Genomic DNA, 23370 nt, shown 5'->3' with positions numbered 1-23370 from the left:
CTTACAATGCAAACAAAAACAGTAATAGATCGTCCTGTGCTTATGAGCTGGCATTGTTCTCGGCAGCACATGTCCCGACTACACAAGACTATGTGCTGCCGAGAGTGCAGATTTTTTTTTTTATTCCAGCCAAGAGAGCATTTCCCCCGACCGACAAGTGTCTGTATCTTTTTTGTGAAGTGATTGTCAGCCTATTTACACTTCATGATTATTGGGAACAAGCAGAAATGCCCCCTAAAACCATCGCCCAAGCTCTTTCTCTGGTGTCCTACAAGGTGTACAAGAATTGCAAATACTCTTTTAAAGACTTCTGGGAGACATTTTGGTTGGAAAGAAGGGCTGGTGACCAGGTCTAACAGACATTTTCTTTAAAAAAAAAATAAAAAAATTAAGGTTTATCCTCAAGTATTTTACAAAAAGAAGGCAACATGTGTCCAGTATGTCTTTGGTGTGTGGGAGGAAACTGGAGAACCAAGAGGAAACCCACAGAAACACGGGAAGAACATGCAAACTCCTTGCAGATTTTGTCCTTGGTGGGATTTGAACCCAGGATCCCAGCACTATAAAGCCACAGTCCTATCCACTGAGCCATGCTCCCATGCCCCAATCTGGCCTGAAAGAAAAGAAAAGGACCTTTTATTTTACTCAACTATGGGGCAGTAAGGTCCAGTGCCTCCCTTCTTCTTTTGTGTCAACAACGCGACTGACGTCATCCACATAATGTCCCCTGGCATCTTGCTCCTGCGCATGGCAGAGCAAATTACAGGCAGCGGACCGAGTAGCGGACCTGTCTTTCAGGCCGGACTGGAGGCATATATATAGCATATTAGAATGCTGTACATCAGGGCTGAAATGTGGTGGCCTTATTTCACATGGGACAAACCTTGTGACAGGTTCCATTTAAGCCCCCCATAAACCTACAGTGACTGTACCCAGCAGGTATCTTGACCATTTCTCTCAAACACAGAACGCGCTCCCTTATTCTCTATGAGAGAGCTCCTGTCAGACATCACTGGTAGCGGCTTATCTCAGGGAGAACATATACGTGACATCAATCCAAAATCGGACATGCCACATCCTTAACTACCCCCCTAGCATCATCTGCTGACTTAAAGTCACGAGGCCCCCATATACATTAGACTGTACCCACTGATATAGGCAGGACTGGCCAAAGCTTATACTAATGTGTATACTAAGGTGTATGCATTCATCATCGAATAACGGGCACGAGCACCTCTGTTATTCCTCATGGAAATGTATGAATGAATAAATAGATAACTTGTAGTTAAAGGGAACCTGTTACCCCCCCCCCCCCCCACTCCAGGCGTTTTTAACTAAAAGAGCCACCTTGTGCAGCAGTAATGCTGCATTCTGACAAGGTGGCTCTTTTAGTTCTGGGTGCTGCAGACGCCACACAGCCGTCACTCAAATCTTCTTGGCGCTGGGTGCCGCCTCCTCATCGCTGTTTTGAAATGAGCCGGTGCCTGCACGCTTTTCTCCTGCCTTGGGCAGGCGCAGTGAGCGCTGCCTGTCTGTCCTCATATGCAGTCCAGCTGACTGCGCCTGTCCGGCCGCCCTGCCTGTGAATCCCAGCCCCGCAGTGTCTTCTTAGGCTACTTTTACACTAGCGTTTTTCGGCGGACGTCGCAATGCGTCGTTTAGGAGAAAAAACGCATCCTGCAAAGTTGTCTGCAGGATGCGTTTTTTCCCCATAGACTTACATTACCGACGCATTGCAACGTATCGTCACACGTCGCAACCGTCGTGCGACAGTTGCGTCGTGTTTTGGCGCACCGCCGCCACAAAAAAACGTTACATGTAACTTTTTTTTGTGCGTCTAGTCCGCCATTTTCAACCACGCATGCGCGGCCGAAACTCCGCCCCCTCCTCCCCGTACCTTACAATGGGGCAGCGGAAGCGTCTTTCACAGCATTCGTCGGTACGTCGGCCGACGCACTGTGAAGAGCCCGTACCGACGCTAGTGTGAAAGCAGCCTTATTTATTCATACTACGGGGCTGGGATTCACAGGCAGGGCGGCCGCACAGGCGCAGTCAGCTGGACTGCATATGAGGAAAGACGGGCAGCGCTCACTGCGCCTGCCCAAGGCAGGAGAAAAGAGCGCAGGCGCCGGATCATTTCAAAACAGCGCTGAGGAGGCGGCACCAAGAAGATTTGAGTGACGGCTGTGTGGGGTCTGCAGCAGGGGGGAAACGCCTGCCTCCAGGACTGAAGAAAGGTATTTAGGACAAATTACAAAACTGATTATTTCGGCAGTTACAGCACCAATAACTAAAAGAGCCACCTTGTCAGAATGCAGCATTACTGCTGCACAAGGTGGCTCTTTTAGTTAAAAACGCCTGGGGGGTGACAGGTTCCCTTTAACATGCTCTTAATCAATGGTCTAGAAGAAAAGACGTGACAGAATTATCACTTCATGGAGAATAAAAGTACTTACGAAATCAGACATATAAGGAAAACTTACATTTCCATAATCAAGGTATTATTAATTAAATTCTTGACAATAAAATTAGCTGTCAATATTTAGCCAGACTTCTCTACATGGCATCATCACATCTCAACACCATTTACAAGCAGAGGTGATGTGGTGCATTCTACCTGTTGTATTTCTCACCATTCAGCTAGTTACCGTGTGACTTATACTAACACTGATGCTAATTCTAATACTACTCTAATACTAATTCTAATACTGATACTAATACTGATAATTCTAATACTGATAATAAATCTAATACTAATACTGATAATTCTAATACTGATACTAATTCTAATACTAATCCTGGACTCCATACAAGATCTAGTTCCAGCATCTCTGTATATCACAAGTACCTCAGCTTGTTCTCGGCTCACAGCCTGCTGCTCCGTAGCTTGCTCCTCATTTGCATTTTTGGCTGCGTCGCCTTCTTCCTCAGCTTCATCTTGGTGATTGTCCCTTTCATACGCTGAAATAAAATGCCAAGATATTTTCTACAGATTACATCGGGAACATAATGTAGTTATTGCGTTTTGTGTCATTACCAAGTAGCAGCAGTGAAGTGACTGCTATTGCTGAAAGTTCAATTACGAACAGTAGAGATCTAGCGAGACCTCAATGTCCTTCTAGAGCAGGGGTGGGGAACCACAGCCCGGGAGCCGTTCACGGCCCTCAATGACCTTTCATCCGGCCCCTGGGCACATTCCTCGGGACCGCAGTGCTTGAGCTGGCAGCTGTGTTTTGATGGCCGCCGGCCCATTAATTTCTTCTTGCGCTGTGAGCATTTTAAAGCGAGTGTTCAGTACTGAATGCTAAGGCTCATGCAATGAAAGATTACGTCCTGACAAGCATCAGGACGTACTTTGTGGGTGGAGTAAGTGCGTGATTTGTGTGGCCCTCAAAGGATGGTATAAATATCCAAATGACAGACAGAAATAAGGTTCCCCAGTCCTATTCTAGAGAGAGATAGAGTGTATCAGAAGATATGGGTGCAAGATGCTGGAGATGATCCAGGGATTCATCTTGACTGCCATAATTTCCATTCTTCTTCATATAGTTTTCTTTTTGTCTTCCTTTGGATAAACACTATTGAGCTAAATGGCGTCTTTCTTTAAACTTACTAACTTAATATTTTTGCTTTCCAGCAAAGACAAAATAATAAACAACCTACAATAATACTGGTTATCAGCTGGTTGGAAAATAATAATAAAACTTAGCTTTTATTAAATAAGTTAAAAATCTAACAAAGTGCGAGGAAATAGTGCTTGTGCTTCAAACATAAGTGCAAATAAAAACCAAACAAGTAATAATTGCACATACCACGTAACTTGATCTTTTAGAGATAATAATTGGGACTAATAGGTATAGTCATATGTAAAAATCATGCAAGATTTAATACCTATCTCTTACAGATCCGAGATCTCTCTTTTATAGATCCTCAAACGGTCAGTCACATCAACATGGAGATACCACTTAATTAATACCCACCTTAAATATATAACAAAGCCACAGAAAGAATATCTATGCACATAGGTATTAGTGCAGTCAATATCCGACCCTCAATTGCACTTTTGTTATGTGTCTAACTCCGGCACTGCCAATATAGAGGTGCCTCCTATGGTGACAGTTAGTGGTAGTGCAATATTTAAGCAAGCTCAGGAGTTCTCCATATCAATCCAGATATGCTACCCAAAGACGTCACCAGAATACATAATACCTCCCACCAGGGGCAGGCATGTTCAATACATGACTCAAATGGGTATATTCCTCAAGGAAAAAGTTTTATACTCATCTGCGGGACCGTATATTCAGTCGGTGCCTTATCTGAGTGTCCAGGATCTCATGTCGGGCATTGGTCTGTGCTTGCCATGCCGTCTTATCCGTTCAGCAATTGGTGTCTCCCTACGCGTTTCTTCTTTTGACTCATCAGGGGGGTAGCGACATCAACCTTATAGTAAACGAGCATTGCTGAGCTCATGGTCACCTTGCTTGCCTTAAATAGACTCTGTGCATATTCCCACATCGCGTGGTTCCGGACGCCAGAAAATCACTTCCGGTGTTCGGTGTGCTCATGCGCTGGGATGTCAACATCACATCCGGGTCTTAAGCCGCAAGCGGTGAGCGTTGAGACGCTCACGTCATCTCCGGCTATTGGTACGTATATGGAGATGTAATATACCGCTGACGTAATGCCCGGATTTCTGGTCATGTGACCAGCAGCGGTGCATTACGTTAAAGCGGCAGACACACATTGTGCTGTCGCGATTTCACAATCATCCAGGTGGATGTTTTTTCATTCACCACCGTGGAGGCTGTCTTCGATATCGGTTCATACGTGCAGATTTTTTGAAATCCCTAAATAATATACACCTAACGGGATATTCGCTAGATTCTCAATCTCGTTCGGAGCGGTCATCCATAATAGGATATCGCCCATTCAATGCATTTTGTCCCTTTCGGATATATTGTAATACCTGGGAGGTGGAAAATATACTTATTGAGGTGGGAGCCTATTAGGACACGACAGTACCTCCAATACAAACATGCCCATAAGAGAAAGAATAGAGTAGAAAAGGAGTGACCCTCAACAGTGCCCCTACAGGACCCTATCTACTGAGACCCTACCTACCGCGGAGGTTGGCACCCTAGAACCTATGCAGTGGCGCCCCCACTCGACAACGGCTGTCCCTACAGTCAGAGTCCCTGTTCAGTGGCCTATACTTAAGGTACCGTTACACTAAACGACTTACCAACGATCACGACCAGCGATACGACCTGGCCGTGATCGTTGGTAAGTCGTTGTGTGGTCGCTGGGGAGCTGTCACACAGACAGCTCTCTCCAGTGACCAACGATCAGGGGAACGATTTCGGCATCGTTGAAACGGTCTTCAACTATGCCGAAGTCCCCCTGCAGCACCTGGGTAACCAGGGTAAACATCGGGTTACTAAGTGCAGGGCCGCGCTTAGTAACCCGATATTTACCCTGGTTACCATTGTAAAAGTAAAAAAAAAAAAAAAAACACTACATACTCACATTCTGATGTCTGTCACGTCCCCCGGCGTCCACAGGGTTAAAACTGCTTTCGGCAGGAGCGCTGCTTATGCACGCGCTCCGGCCGAGAGCTTCCCTGCACTGAATGTGTCAGCGCCGGCCGTAAAGCAGAGCACAGCCCTGCGCTTAGTAACCCGATATTTACCCTGGTTACAAGTGAACACATCGCTGGATCGGCGTCACACACGAATATTCCCTGACTGTAACGAGCGGTCCCACGTGACCGCTCACACAGGAGAAGCTGCCAGCGCGGAGAGGACAGAGGAGACATCGCGGGAGCTAGGTGAGTATTTCTGCGGCAAGGGGCCAGGCGGCGCACTGAGGGGGGAGGCGGGGGGCACATGCAAATTTTTTTTTTTTTTTTAAAACAACTTGATCTTTCATCTCTTCTCTCCGGCGGGGGAGAAGAGATGAATTCCGCCTTCAGCACCACAGCAGGGGGGACAGCGCTTAGTGTAGCGCTGTCTCTCCTGCGGGCGGTACGTGCACACGGAGGAGAGTGCACACTGTTCTCCGTGTGCACGTGTGCTGTCCGTATTGTGGTCCGTGCTGCCGGTAAAAAACGGACATGTCTACGTGTTTTCAGCACGGACATACGGTCCGTGTGAAAACACGCACATGTGCATAGACCCATTCATTTAAATGGGTCTACGTATGTCAGTGTCTCCGGTACGTGTGAAAACTGTCACCACACGTACTGGAGACACTGATGTGTGAAAGAGGCCTAATGGTGAGCCCTTGTTAGCTCCTCTACCACCACGTGTTCCTCCTCTCCCTCTTGCTTTTCCCCTGTTATTTTTGGGTCTAGTAACTGAGTCTGAGTGTTCGGCCTCCGATGAGGAAATGTCACTCTCTTGAGGCCTAAATGGTCTAGAATTTGGAATTAGGTAGGCCTTGTTGTCTCGAAAGTCTTGTAGGTCCCTAATAAAAAATTTGTGTTTCCTCTCTTTGAGATGGTACTGGAACTTATCTATAGTATTTTTTAGGCCTACTTCCTTTACTCCAAATTCCGGCTCAGCTGAAAACTTTTTTGTAATTTCAATTTGCTCTTTGAGGTTCTCGCTTAAATTATTAAGCATAACCTTCTCTTCTTCCAGAAGTAACCTCATTAAGCGTAGGGAGCTATCTGTTGCTTCTTTCTCCGTTTACTAAACAGGCTAGCACTTTTGTACCAATAACCTGGGGCTAAATGTCTGGAATTCTTAAATGTCTAGGTACGATCCCTGCCTTAATATAGTTTTCGAGGCTCTGGACCTCCCACCATGACGTGACTTGTTCTTTATAAACCTTTGTAAGCCCTTTGATAGCAGCATTGAATGAGGGTGTATATCTTTTCTGTGTCAACACCCCATCTGAGAAAACATTTTTAGCCTCATTAATCCACTTATTTGTGTCTAAGCCAGTGGACAAAAAACCTGCCATATCCTGAATTAACGCTTTCCAGCAAAGACAAAATAATAAACAACCTACAATAATACTGGTTATCAGCTGGTTGGAGGATAATAATAAAACTTAGCTTTTATTAAATAAGTTAAAAATCTAACAAAGTGCGAGGAAATAGTGCAAAAAAGTGCTTGTGCTTCAAACATAAGTGCAAAAAAATCCAAACAAGTAATAATTGCACATACCACGTAACTTGATCTTTTAGAGATAATAATTGGGACTAATAGGTATAGTCATATGTAAAAGTCATGCAAGATTTAATACCTATCTCTTACAGATCCGAGATCCCTCTTTTATAGATCCTCAAACGGTCAGTCACATCAACATGGAGATACCACTTAATTAATACCCACCTTAAATATATAACAAAGCCATAGAAAGAATATCTATGCACATAGGTATTAGTGCAGTCAATATCCGACCCTCAATTGCACTTTTGTTATGTGGTCAACTCCGGCACTGCCAATATAGAGGTGCCTCCTATGGTGACAGTTAGTGGTAGTGCAATATTTAAGCAAGCTCAGGAGTTCTCCATATCAATCCAGATATGCTACCCAAAGACGTCACCAGAATACATAATACCTCCCACCAGGGGCAGGCATGTTCAATACATGACTCAAATGGGTATATTCCTCAAGGAAAAAGTTTTATACTCATCTGCGGGACCGTATATTCAGTCGGTGCCTTATCTGAGTGTCCAGGATCTCATGTCGGGCATTGGTCTGTGCTTGCCATGCCGTCTTATCCTTTCAGCAATTGGTGTCTCCCTACGCGTTTCGTCTTTTGACTCATCAGGGGGGTAGCGACATCAACCTTATAGTAAACGAGCATTGCTGAGCTCATGGTCCCCTTTCTTGCCTTAAATAGACTTATTCCCACATCGCGTGGTTCCGGACGCCGGAAAATCACTTCCGGTGTTCGGTGTGCTCATGCGCTAGGATGTCAACGTCACATCCGGGTTTTGAGCCGCAAGCGATGAGCGTTGAGACGCTCACGTCATCTCCGGCTATTGGTACGTATATGGAGATGTAATATACCGCTGACGTAATGCCCGGATTTCTGGTCATGTGACCCGCAGCGGTGCATTACGTTAAAGCGGCAGACACACATTGTGCTGTCGCGATTTCACAATCATCCAGGTGGATGTTTTTTCATTCACCCACAATCTGCACAGGATCTGTCATTTCAACGTCTTGACGGAGCCTGTGCAGATTTGGAAGACGGAAGTGTGAAAGAAGCTTTTAGAAGCACTAAATGGATCGAAAGCCAGCGCCTATGTGAACAGCATTTTATTCTTCAGCTTAAAATTTATCTACAGGCATAGATAACATTTATTGTAATAAAGCACAGTCGGGCTGCAGTACACATCCATCTAAGTGAAAGGGCTACACCCCCCATGAGGATCTGAAGAGAAGCATTATCGGCAGTCATTAGACTCCAGTTATATATTACTTTGTTTACTTCCATTCATTGTAATGGCTGGGATCCGTGTCCCACTCATCTTAATAGCGCACATGATACATTTCTACATGTAACAATGTCTTGTCCAGAGCTGCTGTCCTTTACAGAGGACCATTCCCGGTACTGCCTTGGCTCTACATAAAGGTGAGGCGATCTTTTCCTGGGCTTGTGCTCTGCTGCAATGTGAGATAAGTGCAGCCTGTAAGTTCTGCACTGCAGCGATGTCACATTTGTAACCTGAGGACACATCCCAATGTTCCATGGTCAATAATTAAAAAACAGCTCCCATGCAAAACGAGGCACGGTTTATACAACCAATTAGGTGGCTTAAATAGGATTGATCTGTGAACTTATTAACTAAGGGTTTATTCTTATAAATGGGATTAAGCAAAAATCCTATAAATGGCTGGATGATAGCAGGCCGGGTATAATAAATAAGATTACATTTCTTACAGCGAAGTTCAGGATTCAGGCTACTTAACTGAACAGGTTCAGTAAAAGTATTACTCTGCCTGGCCATTTTAACTTATTTTTATGAATTTACAAATGTAAAATAAATCTCTACAAAGAGTTTAATAAGAACTCATCATGTGTCAACGGGGTTAATCTGCAGGTTAATAGTGTTCCAAAGCTGCCTGGCCGCCACACTGGCAGTCCCGCTGCCGGGAGGAAGTACAAATTATTCCTCCCGGCAGCCTTTGGCTTTCAGTCACCACTCAGTATATAGGGAGTGGCGGCTGTCAGTCAGTGCCAGGCATGGCTACAGCCGCTGCTCACTATGTACGGAGTGTTGATGAGCCATGTCTGTATGACTGAAAGCTTGAGGTTGCTGGGGGGAATAAAGTTAATTTCCTCTTGGCTGCGGGGCTTTCAGTCCTGCCTGTCGGGCAGCTTTAGACAGCTATCAACATGCAGATTAACCCCATATCTGCAGAACAATTACGTTTTGGGTCGGGACAGGTTCCTTTTAATCCACAATGTAATTGAATATATTCATTCACGCCTTTAATATTTTTTTTTCAGCTACTGTAAAATCACAATTGTCTCAGGAAGCTAAAAGCTGTAGTTTTATCTTGATTGCCATAGGTTATAGGTTATGGCTTTAAATCATTCCAGGATCAGCAAGTTACTGATCACATAACAAGAAAAACGAAGATCACTTATGTGCAGTAAAGCAATTCAAGAGATACGAGAATACATTTTCTGAATAGCACTACTTCTGATCAGCCTAAAAACACCATGAAAGAAGCACTAAACAACGGTATATTCAGGTCATTGAAACGTCTGGTCAGATATGAATACCAAGGATTCCCGAGTAGCTCAATACTCCGTTGATTGATTGCAGTTCACTTTACAGAGAATTAGCAGTATGACTTCAGAGTGTTCTCTATGTACCAGCGACTAATGGATCTATTCAGTTAATAGCATAAAGTATGAAAAGGCCCATGTTCAAGGGTGTTTACTGAAATATATATTATACTTAGAATTGCTCCATGAACGACAAATCCAATAAAGTCTGTAAAGTGGCCGGTTCACTTTAGATAAATATTGACCAAACCAACAGATTATCTAATATGTATGACAGTACTCTAATGATGGGCCGATGCAGGCTGTTATACATCCAATGACTGAATAGGAATATCTTAGACAGGCTGACAAATATTCATAGGCACAGATCAATCATTAAGATGACAGAATAGCATCGATCACACAGAAAAATGTGCTGCCGAGAACAGCAATTTTTATGTTTGCTTAAAAATCATTGCACTTGACGCACGATCATTTTGTGCATTCATTGGGTGAATGCGGCCAGGTCTACACTTTCTGATAATGACATCTTATGGATGTGCCATTTCTGGGATGACTGAGGGCTTATGTTGGTAGCCTGGGAAGGGTGACAATATCTCTGGCCCCTTCTCAGGCTATTAATATCATTCCACAGCTGTCTGTTTAGCCTTTGCTGGTTAGAATTTATAGGGGGACCCCACGTCATTTTTTTTGTGGAGTCCCCTGTAAACTAACCAGTAAAGGCTAACCAAACACCGGTGAGCTGATATTAGTAGCCTGAGAACCTTTAGGGATATTGCCCCCCTTCCCAGAATATTCACATTAGCCTTCTGCTTTCCCTCTACTGCTTATGAAAATTAAGGGGGAACCCAAGCGGTTTTAATTTTTTCAATTTTTTTTATTTATTTGGTGAGAAGAACAGTAATGTCACATTATAGTAACTGTTTCTGGAGCTTAGCCTCGCTCTTCCCACTTGCCCTGTGGCAGTGGCAAGTGGGGTAATAGGGTTAATGTCACCTTTGCATTGTAAGGTGACATCAAGCTCAGGGGTTAGTAATGGAGAGGAGTCTATAAGACGCTTGACACTGACAGGAATGTTTATGGATGACGGAGCTTTGATAAGCAGTCACTCTCCCTGTCATCAGGTTTACACTAACAGGAGTGATACGCTCCTTTCAGTGTCTAGTGCTGAGCTTCGGTGAGAAAGTTCACCAGAGTTCATAGTTGAAACCCGGTGAACTTACTTACGGCACCGCTGGGTGAGAACTTTCTCACCAGAGCTTAGCTCTAGACACTGACATGAGCATAATGTGACTGTTCTCCAAATCATCCAAATCGTTGTGGGACATTATGGATTAGCTGATCTTCGGACAGGTGAGGGATATGGTTCTTTCTTTATTATTTTTCTTTTTTCTTTTCTTATTTTTACAGGGGACATGGGCATCGGTGGATTAGGCGTAGGGAGAGTATTTTTGTTTATTATTATTTTTATTTTTTTCACAGAGGACAATGGTTTCAATGGAATGGTTGTAAGGGGAGTATACATTTATTTCAAATAAAAGGAGTGTTATTTATTGCAATTTAAGGACTTTATTCTGGCTGTGTGTTTATTTCAAAACTTACTATGGGGTTAGTAATGGAAAGGCGTATTATAAACACCTCTTCATTACTAACCTGTGGGCTTGATGTCAGCAGCCATAAAACAGCTGACATCAACCCAACAACCATTTCCCCACCTGCCAACGCCACAGGGCAAGTTGGCAAAGCCAGGCAGAGCACCAGAATTGGCATATCTAATAGATGTGTCGTTTCTGGGGCAGCTATGGGCTGCTATTTTTAGGCTGTGAAAAAGGCCAATATCCATGGCCCTGTACTAGTCTGAGAATACCAACTCTTTGCCTTAGCTTGGCTAGTTGTCAAAAACAGGGGGGACCGTATGGCATTTTTTTTAAATTATTTATTTAAGTAAATAAAAAAAATAAAAAAAGGTGTAGGGACCCCTCTATTCTTGATAACCAGCCATGATACAGATGACAGCTGAGGGTTGCAGCCCACAGCTATCAGTTTTGCCATGCTGGTAATCAAAAATAGAACAGATCCCACATTTTTTTTTTTTTACATTTATTTATTAATTTATAGCGCTGGCTGATGGAACACTCCCATTAGCGGCACCTACTCTCGTGTCTATTAGCGACAGCTGGCATAGGCTGATGGAAGTAATACTCACATCAGCCGACGCATCTGTGATCGGCAGTTAACTTTTTACTGCCGGTCACAACAGCTGGCTCATGCTGTCATCTGACAGCGTGGGAACCACAGCTCTCTAACCGGCGGTAATGATCTGGCAATGCAGATGACAGGGTGGCAAACAACGGTTCTTAGGGCCAGCCATTCATCTGGCTGCCATACTGGGTCCTCAGGTGGTGAATATAGGTAAGGATGGTACTTGGCATTTTTCAAATTGATTTTTGATCCCTTAAAGTGACATACACACTTTTTTGAGGTGGTCTTCCATGACTTCCTATTCTTTTGGCTTTGCGCACACATCAATTTTTAGTTTTTTCAAGTGTTAAGAAGCTGGACTTTAGATGGTGTGTGTTTCTTTGATTTATAATTATATTGGAAGCCCCAATGTTGGTTTGCACTTGCACTTTATATTTATATATTATTTTGAATTGCTGCTATTTTCTATTCCTTGCCCCCCACTAGAATTCTGTTGGACCCAGTACTTTACACCTAGGACATGTACTATCTTGCTTTATCTTCCACTGATTGTTACTACTTTTATTTGTATTGTATTATTTTTTAATAGATTGGATTTTATTTTATTTTGGGACTTTTTGTGCTCTCTCTCTCTCTTTAATGTGGTTATATTCATCAGAATGGGGTCTGGGTTTGGGCACTTTTCTAGTACTCGAACCAAACTTTTTCTAAATGTTCGGCCGAACCCGAACATCCAGGGGTTCGCCCATCACTAATTAGGAACAAATACTTACACAAAGTATTGTTCTGCTGAGGTACTGCCCGTGATAAAAGGCACTCTAGATCTGCTGCCTGTAAATAGAGTGGTTAACAAACATTTTTATATTATGAAGTTGCAGGTAACCTAATTCTCCAATGTAATTTCTATGGCTTTATAGGGAGATGCTTCACTTTGACAAAAGGAAACAGGCAAAACAGAAGTCTCAGATAGAAGTACACAAAAAATAAGTAAGTCTGAATCTTTAAGGGTTCTATCGCATGAACTCCTCAGGGTTTCAGCATCACCTGTTTCTAGCAGAAAAGTGAATTGTATATACATTTTCTAGGGCCGAGAGTAATTATTTAGTGTTTATGGTTGTATTTGATGTTTTTATATGTACTGATGGAAGCACAAACACATGAATGATCATTTTAATTACTGGTAAAACATATCCTCTCTTTTGTATGCATGCTGTAAAGTCCATAAGGCACTGTAAAAAATACAAACAGATATATTCTGCAACTCACAGGGACCTGTAAGGCAACAGCTCGGCAATTTAGTGTCAATGGTGACTGCAAACGATTCCAGCTGCAGCTGTTAGAGGACATGTACAGGTATTATGTATCTAACTAAAATACTGGGACATTATAGACATTGCTTTAACATATCATCACCACTAAACAAGGCTACAAACAAAAGGAGGAGACCCTGCAATGAGGATTATTGGAAGAGGCCACCATATTGGCAAACAGCTGTTGTGCCATCCTTAAGGTGATACACTATTTTAATGTAAAGGAACAGGTTTAAAGGGCACCTGTCAGAAGCTGATAACTCCCCACACCATTAATATGATTGTTTAATCATTTAACAGATAAGCCAGTCAGTCCCTTTATGACCCCAAATCACTGCAGGAGAAATGAAGGGGTGACAGGAAACACATTGGGACGTGACGATGCGCTTCAAGCTTCACGCTATATTTCCTACCTAGCAGTATCCTCCCCTGGCTGATTGACCGGATGTTTGCTCTGGTACTATCAATCAGCCAGGGTAGGGTGCTGCAAGGTATGAAATATGTGGAGATTAACAAATGTGAAATAAAATGTAAAATTAAGATGACTGTACAAAACTCCTACCTCCAGCTTCTTCCTGCAATCGCTGCTCTTCCTCTCCTTGCACAATATCATTGTCCATATTGTCATACTGAGCTTGTGCCCTAAAATTACAGCCCCCCAAAAAAAGATTAAATATATATAAAATCAATTGTAGTTCTGAGCACTGGGTGAAATGTCAGATAATTGCCATCCAGTGTGTAGGTTATAAATTAGTCCAGGGTTTTAAGAGTAAATACAGATGGCAAGCAAATTATAAATATACACTGTGTTCCAAATTATTATGCAAATAATATTTCCTCATATTTTCTCTAAATTACCTATCTGAATTGCAGTCATTGTTATTTTCCAGTCATCTACTATTCTAGTATAATTGGAATGTTTTGGAACAAACTGCCTATGAAAACAGTATCTTTTAAAAAAAAAATAAACACTCAAAATGCATGTTCCAAATTATTATGCACAGCAGAGTTTTCAACCTTTTTTTTTTTTTATTTTGAACAAACAAATGGTCAATTGTGAAGTTATAAGCATTATCAGCTTATTACAAAATGAAATCAAACAGTTTTCAAGTGAAAACTTTATTCTAGGTGATGTTACACTTGCACATAGGACCCCTTGTTTGAAAGAAGCTTCTGAACTCTCGTCCATTGAATTTGTCAGTTTTTGGATGGTTTCTGCTTCAATTGTTTTACATGTGGACAGAATACCCTCCCAGAGCTGTTACTTAGATGTGAACTGCCTCCCACCATCATAGACACTCCTTTTGATGATGCTCCAGAGGTTCTCAATGGGGTTGAGGTCAGGGGAAGATGGTGGCCACACCATAAGTTTGTCCTCTTTTATGCCCATAGCAGCCAGACATGCAGATGTGTTTTTTGCAGCATGAGACGGTGCATTATCATGCATGAAAATGATCTTGCTGCGGAAAGCACGGTTCTTCCTCTTGAACCATAGCTGGAAGTGTTTTTAGAAACTCCACATAGATTATGGAGTTCATCTTTACCCCTTCAGGGATCATAAAGGGGCCGACAATCTCTCTCCCCATGATTCCAGCTCAAAACATTACTCCACCTCCTTGTTGGCGCCTTAGCCGTGTTTTCATGGGGTGTCCATCAACCAGCCATTCTCCACTCCATCCATCTGGTCCATCGAGCGTTGCACGGCACTCATCTTGGAACAAAACAGTTTGGAAGTCAGTCTTCATGTATCGTTTGGCCAACTGGAGCCGTTTCTGCTTGTGCGCAGTGGATAGAGGTGGTTGACAGGATGGCTTACGCACCTCTGAAGGACCCTGCATCTTGTTGTTCTGGGGACGTTGGAGGCACCAGCAGCTTCAAAAACTTGTCTGCTGCTATGACAAGGCATTTTTGCAGCTGATCTTTTAGCCTTACGCAATTGCCTGTTGGAAAGAGTCCTCAATTTTTCCTTATCAGCACGCACACGTGTGTGCTGGGAATCAGCTACATACTTCTTGATTGTGCGATGATCATGATGAAGTGTCTTGGCAATGTTGGTTGTAGTCATGCCTTGACCTAAATACTCCACAATTTGTTGCTTCTCAGCAGCCGACACATCCTTTTTCTTTCCCATTTTGGCAAAAAATGTAGGCTGCTTAATAATGTGGAACAGCCTTATTAAGTAGTCTTGCCTTTATTTGGACACACCTGCCAAACTAATTTGCACAGGTATCTGCAATTGCTTTCAGTGATATAAAGAGCCCTGACACACATCACCATCAATGAGTTTAAATGACAAACAAAAAAATTCTAACCTTATCACTCCTAAACTCTTTGTGCATAATAATTTGGAACACAGTGTAATGCTGAGAACATTAGTCCGAGTCTAAATGAATGAACTTGTGGGCACAGCTGGTTACAATGGCATATTCCATTTTGAGGCACCGGACTGGTACAGGAACAGTGGAAGAGGTACGAGAGGAATAATAGTATTTTCTGTAACCCACCCTCATTTAGCAAGCCCTGTAGTCACCCATAATGACTGTCCAGATGATATCCATGAAAAAAAAGACAATAAATTCACCCTGGACTTGTTCTCCTGCAAAGTTTTTACACATTCTGCTCAGTTATTGCATTTTATTTTCCATGTATTTCACATAAGTCTCGTGAATGTCTAAAGTGCCAAGCAATGCAGTGATAAAGGGGAAATCAAAGGCACATCTCCCTTCCAGCAGCTGCAATAACTGGCTTTTCCAGTGACTGAAGTGACGGAACAGAGATGTATAAAAAGATTTAGGAAAAGGGAAAGTAACAACATGTCAGCTTCCATGTCCTTACGTGCTATGATGGAAAACGTGTTTGTCACCGAAATGCCGGCAGAATCCATGGACAAGGACAAGTACTTGGAGACCAAGTTTATGACTTTCAACACAGCGTACAGGGCTAAGATTCTTAAGCTTCATCTGAATTTAACCCCTTTTGTTGCAGTATTAAAGGAGATGCCCACTATTCAGACAACTCATTCTCATTTGCTGTATTCCCCCATGTGAAATAGCGACAGCCCATATTCACCTCTGATGCCGGCACCATTCCAGCTTCCAGGAAGAAGCGAGAGTGGCTGCTGCTCTTTGACTTCCTCTGAATGCTAGTTACAGCCGAAGGAAGAGACCGTGAAGAGGCAGCTAAGATTGGCTGCAGGGCTCACGAGCCATAACAAAGTCATGCAAGTCCTGGTGCTGTGATTATCGGAATGGCGTCACTACAGGCAGGGAGTCTGATGTTATCTTACATCAGGTCCTACAGCTATTGGGGATGGAGTAGTTGACAACCCCTTTAAAAATGGACATATCCTCAGTTTTGGGTAAACTATTGCTCACCTTAGCTTCTCTGCAATCTGTGCCTCTTTGTACTTATTTTGCCTCTCCATCTCCAGTTCGTTGGTATGTTTCTGTTGCTGCCGTAGCCTATGTTCTTGGAGCCTGTGCTGCTGCAGGGACTCCTGGTGCTCGTGAAGACGTCTGGCTTGCTCTTCTTTTTGGGCAGCTAATTTCTGCTGCTTCAATTGTTCTTCATAGAGAGATTTATACTTCGGTTGAGGTTTAGGGGTCTGGTCTTTCTATTGAGACAAACAGCAAGTAAAAAAACATTTGCATGAAACAGTTTACACCTCAGATCTTCCAATAGGTCAGCATAGCAGCTCCAAAGTCAGCACTCAGTGGGTAGCACGGCTTCTTTGCAGCGCTGGAGTCCTGGGATCAAATCCCACCAAGGACAACATCTGCAAGGAGAGTTTCTATGTTCTCCTTGTGTTTGCGTGGGTTTCCCCTGGGTTCTCTGGTTTCCTCCCACACTCAAAAGACATATTGGTAGGAAATCTAGATTATGAGCCCCAATGGGGATAACGATAACAATATCTGTAAAGTGCTGTGTAATATGATGGCACTATATAAGTAAGCATAATAAATAATAATTAAAGAAAAACTACTGTCTACGTTCCTCCCACAATTCGTATTTGGTGAGTTATGATGTTGCATTTCTACATAAATTAGGTTGCATTTCTATCACCTTTTTGACACTACAGTTGTGTGCAGATTACATGTGGTTTTAGTACATTTCCATAGTGGAAATACTGTATATTAACAACATTTATTTCTTTTTTACAACCAGATTTTCAGCAGTGTACCCACAAAAAAAATCGACATATTGAGGATCTAGAAAAAAACACAGTGGGCGCAATATTAACCCTATAAATCCCGTTCACTTTGCTGGGACTGTAAGATGCTGCATTTTTGGCGCAGTGATAACACTCATCGTGGGAACTTAACCTAACTACTTCAGCCTGCAGTTACTTGAATGAGAACCATAGTACAGACAAGAACCCATGTCATCCAGAATTGGATACTACATACACCATTCTTGTACCAAAATAATATTATTGCCTTTATTTCCAGTAAAATGTTCAGCGTTATACATTTGGACGGCGAACAACTATGTCCAGCCACCCTACAGACTGAGAACCAGGAGAAGGTTTGGATACACAACCATCACTCTAGAAAATGAATACAATCTATACCTCACCTCCTACAGCTGATCTGTTCTGGCGATGCCCACACTGATGCTCCCAGCGCATGACGTGACATCGTTGTGTCACATGGCCACTGCAGCCAATCAGCGGCCCTTCACCAATATTCCGACAGTGCAGAACTCTGCTCAGATGAAATAGTAAAGGCTGCGGTCAGTGGCCGATGATTGTCTTCAGTGGTCACACGACACGACAATGTCACATCACCCATCCAAGAACAGCACCACTGATATAACTGGAATGGTGCCTCTGTGGGCATGGGGCATACATTGTTTCCAATTTGTGTGGGGCCCTAAATTGAGCAGGCGTTGTCCAGTGGTGGACAATTCCTTTAAATTCCAATCTCGGTAAAGATAGGGTCCCATAGGTTGAAGTGGATGTCTGGTGGAAAGGTATAACTTGCTAACTTGAGACAACCTCTTGAATGAATTTCTTTTACAAGCACAAGTTCTTTTTTGTGCTCCTACTTCTGTTTTTGCACTAGATATTAGGGCATTTTGTGGACTTCCAGGTGACGATGTAGACACAAGTGCCATAGTTTCATCTCGTCATACAGAAGAATACCTGCAGCAGCGTAAAGCTAACTGTGAATTGTGAGTCTAATGCACCTCAGGTCATCACAAATGGCACCAAACTCACATTTCCAGACCTCAATTCTTGCATGAACAGTAATCAGTAATGGTCTCTACTATTTAGATATGAAGAGTAGTGAAGAAAACGGTATACGTTTTTTACCAATAGAAGAGATCCATAATGATTAAAATGCAAGTAGTTTATTCAAAGAGTATATAAAAATTCTGTACAGGGAATGCCTCAAACAAGGGACACAAACCCGTCAATATTATCTAAGGTTGCAGTAGTCTATGCTTGTATAACTAGTGCAACATTAGGCAATATTAACCATTTACTATACTATACTATGGGCATGATGATGGAGTGATCTTGAGTAGCACCAAGTGTATATAAGGGAAACCAAAGCATTTAAGCATTAATGGTTAACCATAGGACTATCCTCTCGGTTTTGACACTATATTTTACACCTGAGTACTCACCACATTCTTTTTTTTATTCTGACGTTTAAGTCCCTTGTTTGAAGCATTCCCTATACATACAATTTAAAAAGTTTTTATAAACTCGTTCAATAAATTATTTGCATTTTAATCATTATGGATTTCTTATTTCTTGGGTAAAAAAAACTTTCTATTTGGACATTGTTGGTAAAACGTTATCAACGGGCAGCACCTACAATATATGTGGAAACTATAAGCCATCATTTTGTGCTGTGTGACAGTATTGGCATGCACACTGTATGGAAGCAGGCAGGGCACCTACAAAGGTATGAAGTCTTGGCATGAAGCCTTTACAGCCTGTGTGTATGTAAGTTATATCGCAGCAATTAAATGTCTGAAGTATATTTCCAGAATTCAGACCTTGAAAACCTGCACAGTATCTAGTAACAGTGAAGTTAGCAGGATGCTCAGTATTGTACTTTTCTCTGAAAGTGGACATAACCTTGCCTCCGAGAGCGCAGTGCGGTTCCTCACCTCAGCATGATCATGTTGATGCAGCAAGTTGGTCTCCTCCTCCCCATCTTCTTCATGTCCTACAGCTCTCTGATCATCTTCTGACTGCCTGTGTTGGTCTTGTTCCTCCTGCAATTGATCTTGCTCCTCCACCAAGCGTTCTGGCTTCCCCACTTGCTCCATTTCTTCCTCCTCCAGCTCTTTCTTATGTTCCTCTTCTACCTCCACGGGATGCTCGGTGGCTGGAGCGGCGTCCTGCGGAGGGCCAGTGTCCTCATCTGCTTTGTGAAGTTCAGGCCTCTTTGTGTCCTGGCGCTCACCCTCTTCATTAGCAGCCTGGCTCGGTGTGACTGTGTCTTCATGGCCAGCCTCATGCTGAGTCTGAATGTTTATCTGCAGCATCCAAAACACTTTCATTAGCAAGAAATATGCACATATCTGTGTAGTCCCACGCTAACCAGATTCGGATTTACATCCCACAGTTATTTTAGAATTTCAGTCCTTTTTATTTGTATTTATTTCTACGCTCGCATCTTACAGTATAGACTTTGGGAATGATGGAAATTTCAAAGGCAAGACACAGACATCCTTTCTAGGCTGCACCCCTCCAGACAAGAATTTTAAAAAAAAAAACCATCACGCTAAATAAAAATAATTGTAAATTATTAATTACAAAAACACAACTGAAGAGTAATATCAAAACTAATATAAAGACACTAAAAGAGAAGCAAAATCATATAAACAAAAAAATCCCTCATAAATAATAATGGTAAATATTACACAAACAGTATTAGATGTTGTAAAGATATTAATAATGTGCGAAAGTAGTCATGTATATAGGACAAATAAATCAAAACGTAGACCTAGGGTACACCAAAGACAATATGTTTTGTTCTGCTATAAAAAAAAAGTTAGCCTAAAAATATAATCACTGCTCTACTAGCAGAAATAGTATGGTATATATGATTAATTATAAAATACAACCTGAAATTCCAGTAATGACTCAAATTTCTTAATGGAATTTTTCATAAGCGAATCTAAGCAGGGTGGCTCAGTGGTTATTACAGCAGCCCACCCAGTACAACATCTGCAAGGAGTTTGTATGTTCTCCCCGTGTTTGCGTGGGTTTCCTGTGGGTTCTCCGGTTTCCTCCCACACCCCAAAGACATACTGATACGGAATGTAGATTGTGAGCCAGATCGGGGACAACGATGATGTCTGTAAAGTTCTGTGGAATTAATGGCGCTGTATAAGCGAGTAAAATAAATAAATAAGGCTCATCATATTTTCCCAGCTAGGCCATTCTCGGAATTTCCACTCAGATGTAATTTGACTGACACATGTGACACAACCAGAAGGTGACATATGCCATCTCCACGCTCTTACGAAGAGCAATTGTGCTATTCTGAGGTCAGGTACAGACAGCAGTATGGGAAAAAAAACAAAAAAAAAACGGGTCAGTCTGTAAAACGGACCAGACTAGTACCTGCTTTGATTACTATGTGCACTCTGGCCATCCTCGGACCAGTGAGCTCTCCACTGAACACACAAACCGCACAATGACTGAATATATGCTCATCTGAATGACCTGGCAGAGGAAGAAGGAAGGCTGCCACGAGTAACTAGGTATGGTAGCTATGGTTAATAAATGGATGGAGTCAAGTGGTTTTTATGGTGTGTGAAGGTGGATACTGGGATCCTACATATATTGTCGCCCCACCACGGATTGGTAGCTTTCTGCCTATGCATGTACACATAAAGCTGCCAATCAGTGGTGTGGACAGGGTTATACAGACCTCAGCATCTAGAGAACTGGTAGATCTGCATCAGATAAAACGGCTCAGTAAATGACATTGCTGGAATCAGGATCTCTGTCCTCTACCTTGCTGCTGTCCGATGGGGTTGCACAAACAGGGTGACAGATTCCTTTATATTCCTATGTTATAATCCTTGCGTATGATTCACTCACCAGTGGTAATTTATTGGCATTTATAACCAGTTGTCCTGTGATATGTCCATGAAGGGCAGGATCTGATGGTCCTATTCTTGGCACTGTGGATGTTAAGCTTTTTCCTGGTTGCTGCTGAAGACCTGACACTTTGTTCAGAGCATTTTTCAGTTGTAAGAAATCTTCTACTTGTTTCTTAACAAAAAAAAAAGTGGAAAACTGAGGATGAGAAGAGTAAGAAGCAGATTCATAACGTGCACAAAGCGTGTGCACATCCATCGGCAAAGTTATTCCGCGCTGCCATGCTATTTGCACATCCAAGTCGGCATGACCTCCATACATCAATTTGGGCATCAGCATGAAGAGAAATGTGCTAATTAGTGGAATTAAAACCATCCACGTTAACAGGGAAATTAGAACGGAATGAATGATACATCAGATCCACAGATGAGCATTTTACTTTCAGGCAAAGAACCAAAAGGAGAAACTGTCAAAGGGATTGCTTGGTTTAGGATTTATAGGGAATAAATTACAGCCATGTAATCCTGCGGCCTGATGCGAGGAAGGTTAAATCTTCTTCAAATCTTGGCAGACTGCAAACTGACATACAGTCAGGAGGCGACAATAGTTATTTTTCAGGATGTGAGACACGGCTGAGCAGTGGGTCATGAAAAAAATAATAACGGCACATTTCTCCCAAGCAAGTATTCTGAAACAGAGGCGGCATAAATTCAAAGCAGGGTGCCATAATCCCTTTAACATTTTTTCCACTTGGTATGAAAGAAATGTTAAGTAGAACAAGAAGAAAGACAGAGTCAAGTTATTGGGTCACATAAGCATTTGGAAACCTCGTAACTTTATTTCTGGAGTCACAGAATAGTCTGGTAGTGACGGTCTTCGTACGCGTCATGTCACTGCAGCAGGGCATATACGGACTTTTCCAGCAATAACTACCTGTCTAATCTCACTCAGATTTTTCATTTAAGGGAGTGAGGCAATGCTGTAGTACTGCATGCAACCTGCGAACAAGTGTGGCACTGTGTTTTCTTTTAAATAGTCATGTACATTGACTTTGAACACTACGTTAACTATCTCTACCACACAACTAAGAGCAACTTTACAAGACCTCTATATGGTGTGACAGAAAGAATAGGATTCCTTCAGCAAAAGAAAAAGGTTTCAAATTATGTAACAAACAGTATTAATGAAGTTGTCGTATTTTGGTCTTCAGTACCGAACAGCTCCTTAGGCCTCTTTCACACTTTTTACAATCAGTCACAATCCGTCAAAATGTTGAAAAAACGGATCCTGTGCAGATTGTATGAAACGGGTGCACTGGGTCCGTTTTTTTTACGGATCCGTCGAGGCTATGTGCACACGTTGTGTATGCATCTTCGCCGCGTTTTTTCGCTGCGCAAATGCATACACAACACAACGCAGGTTAAAAATAATAGAAAATCGTGATATTTTTACCTTCTGACGTCCACCGCAGCCTTTCCCGATGCTGCGGGCAGCTCCCGTTCCCAGTAATGCCTTGCGAGCAATGACCTGTGATGACGTAGCGGTCTCACGAGACCGCTACGTCATCGGGTCATTTCGCAAGGCATTACTGGGAACGGGAGCTGCCGGCAGCATCGAGAGCATCGGGAAAGGCTACGGGGACGCCAGAAGGTAAGAATATCACGATTTTTTATTTTAGAATTTTTAACATTATATCTTTTTACTATTGATGCTGCATAGGCATTTGGCTCTGCAGCATTGGAGGAGGGCACTGAAGCTGACCAAATCGAGTGATCCGGATAGCTACAAAGCAAAGTTTACAAGCTCTATGGCAAAGTCCTACACTCATTGCCAACGAGACTGACCACTGCTGAGAGACTGCAGAGACGGCCTGTAACCTAGGCTAGAGTCAACTATAATATTATACAGTGAGTACGGAAAGTATTCAGACCCCTTTAAATTTTTCACTGTTTCATTGCAGCCATTTGGTAAATTCAAAAAAGTTCATTTTTTTCTCATTAATGTACATTCTGCACCCCATCTTGACTGAAA

At 42.5% G+C, this 23370-nt stretch overlaps 1 protein-coding gene and 1 long non-coding RNA gene across 5 annotated transcripts in view; one reads left to right on the top strand and one right to left on the bottom strand.

Annotated features, from left to right (window-relative positions):
• Nucleotides 1–23370, bottom strand: part of GOLIM4 (golgi integral membrane protein 4) — a 134033-nt gene that overhangs the window by 24097 nt on the left and 86566 nt on the right. For all 4 annotated transcript variants that reach the window (XM_077290604.1, XM_077290606.1, XM_077290603.1 and 1 more), the window contains 5 exons: nt 21340–21513; nt 19392–19763; nt 16643–16881; nt 13831–13910; nt 2849–2961 (listed from right to left, as the gene is read on the bottom strand). In XM_077290604.1, the coding sequence (XP_077146719.1) occupies nt 2849–2961; nt 13831–13910; nt 16643–16881; nt 19392–19763; nt 21340–21513 (978 nt within the window). The remainder of the gene's footprint in view (nt 1–2848; nt 2962–13830; nt 13911–16642; nt 16882–19391; nt 19764–21339; nt 21514–23370) is intronic.
• On the top strand, nt 12036–17567 carry LOC143808195 (uncharacterized). The gene is made up of 3 exons (XR_013221905.1): nt 12036–12168; nt 12876–12945; nt 17433–17567. It is a non-coding gene; the product is annotated as an uncharacterized LOC143808195 (long non-coding RNA).

Source organism: Ranitomeya variabilis, chromosome 2 (genome assembly GCF_051348905.1).
Source record: "Ranitomeya variabilis isolate aRanVar5 chromosome 2, aRanVar5.hap1, whole genome shotgun sequence".
Lineage (NCBI taxonomy): Eukaryota > Metazoa > Chordata > Amphibia > Anura > Dendrobatidae > Ranitomeya > Ranitomeya variabilis.
Note: the sequence above shows the minus strand (reverse complement) of the source record. Positions and strands in the feature narration are given on the sequence as shown.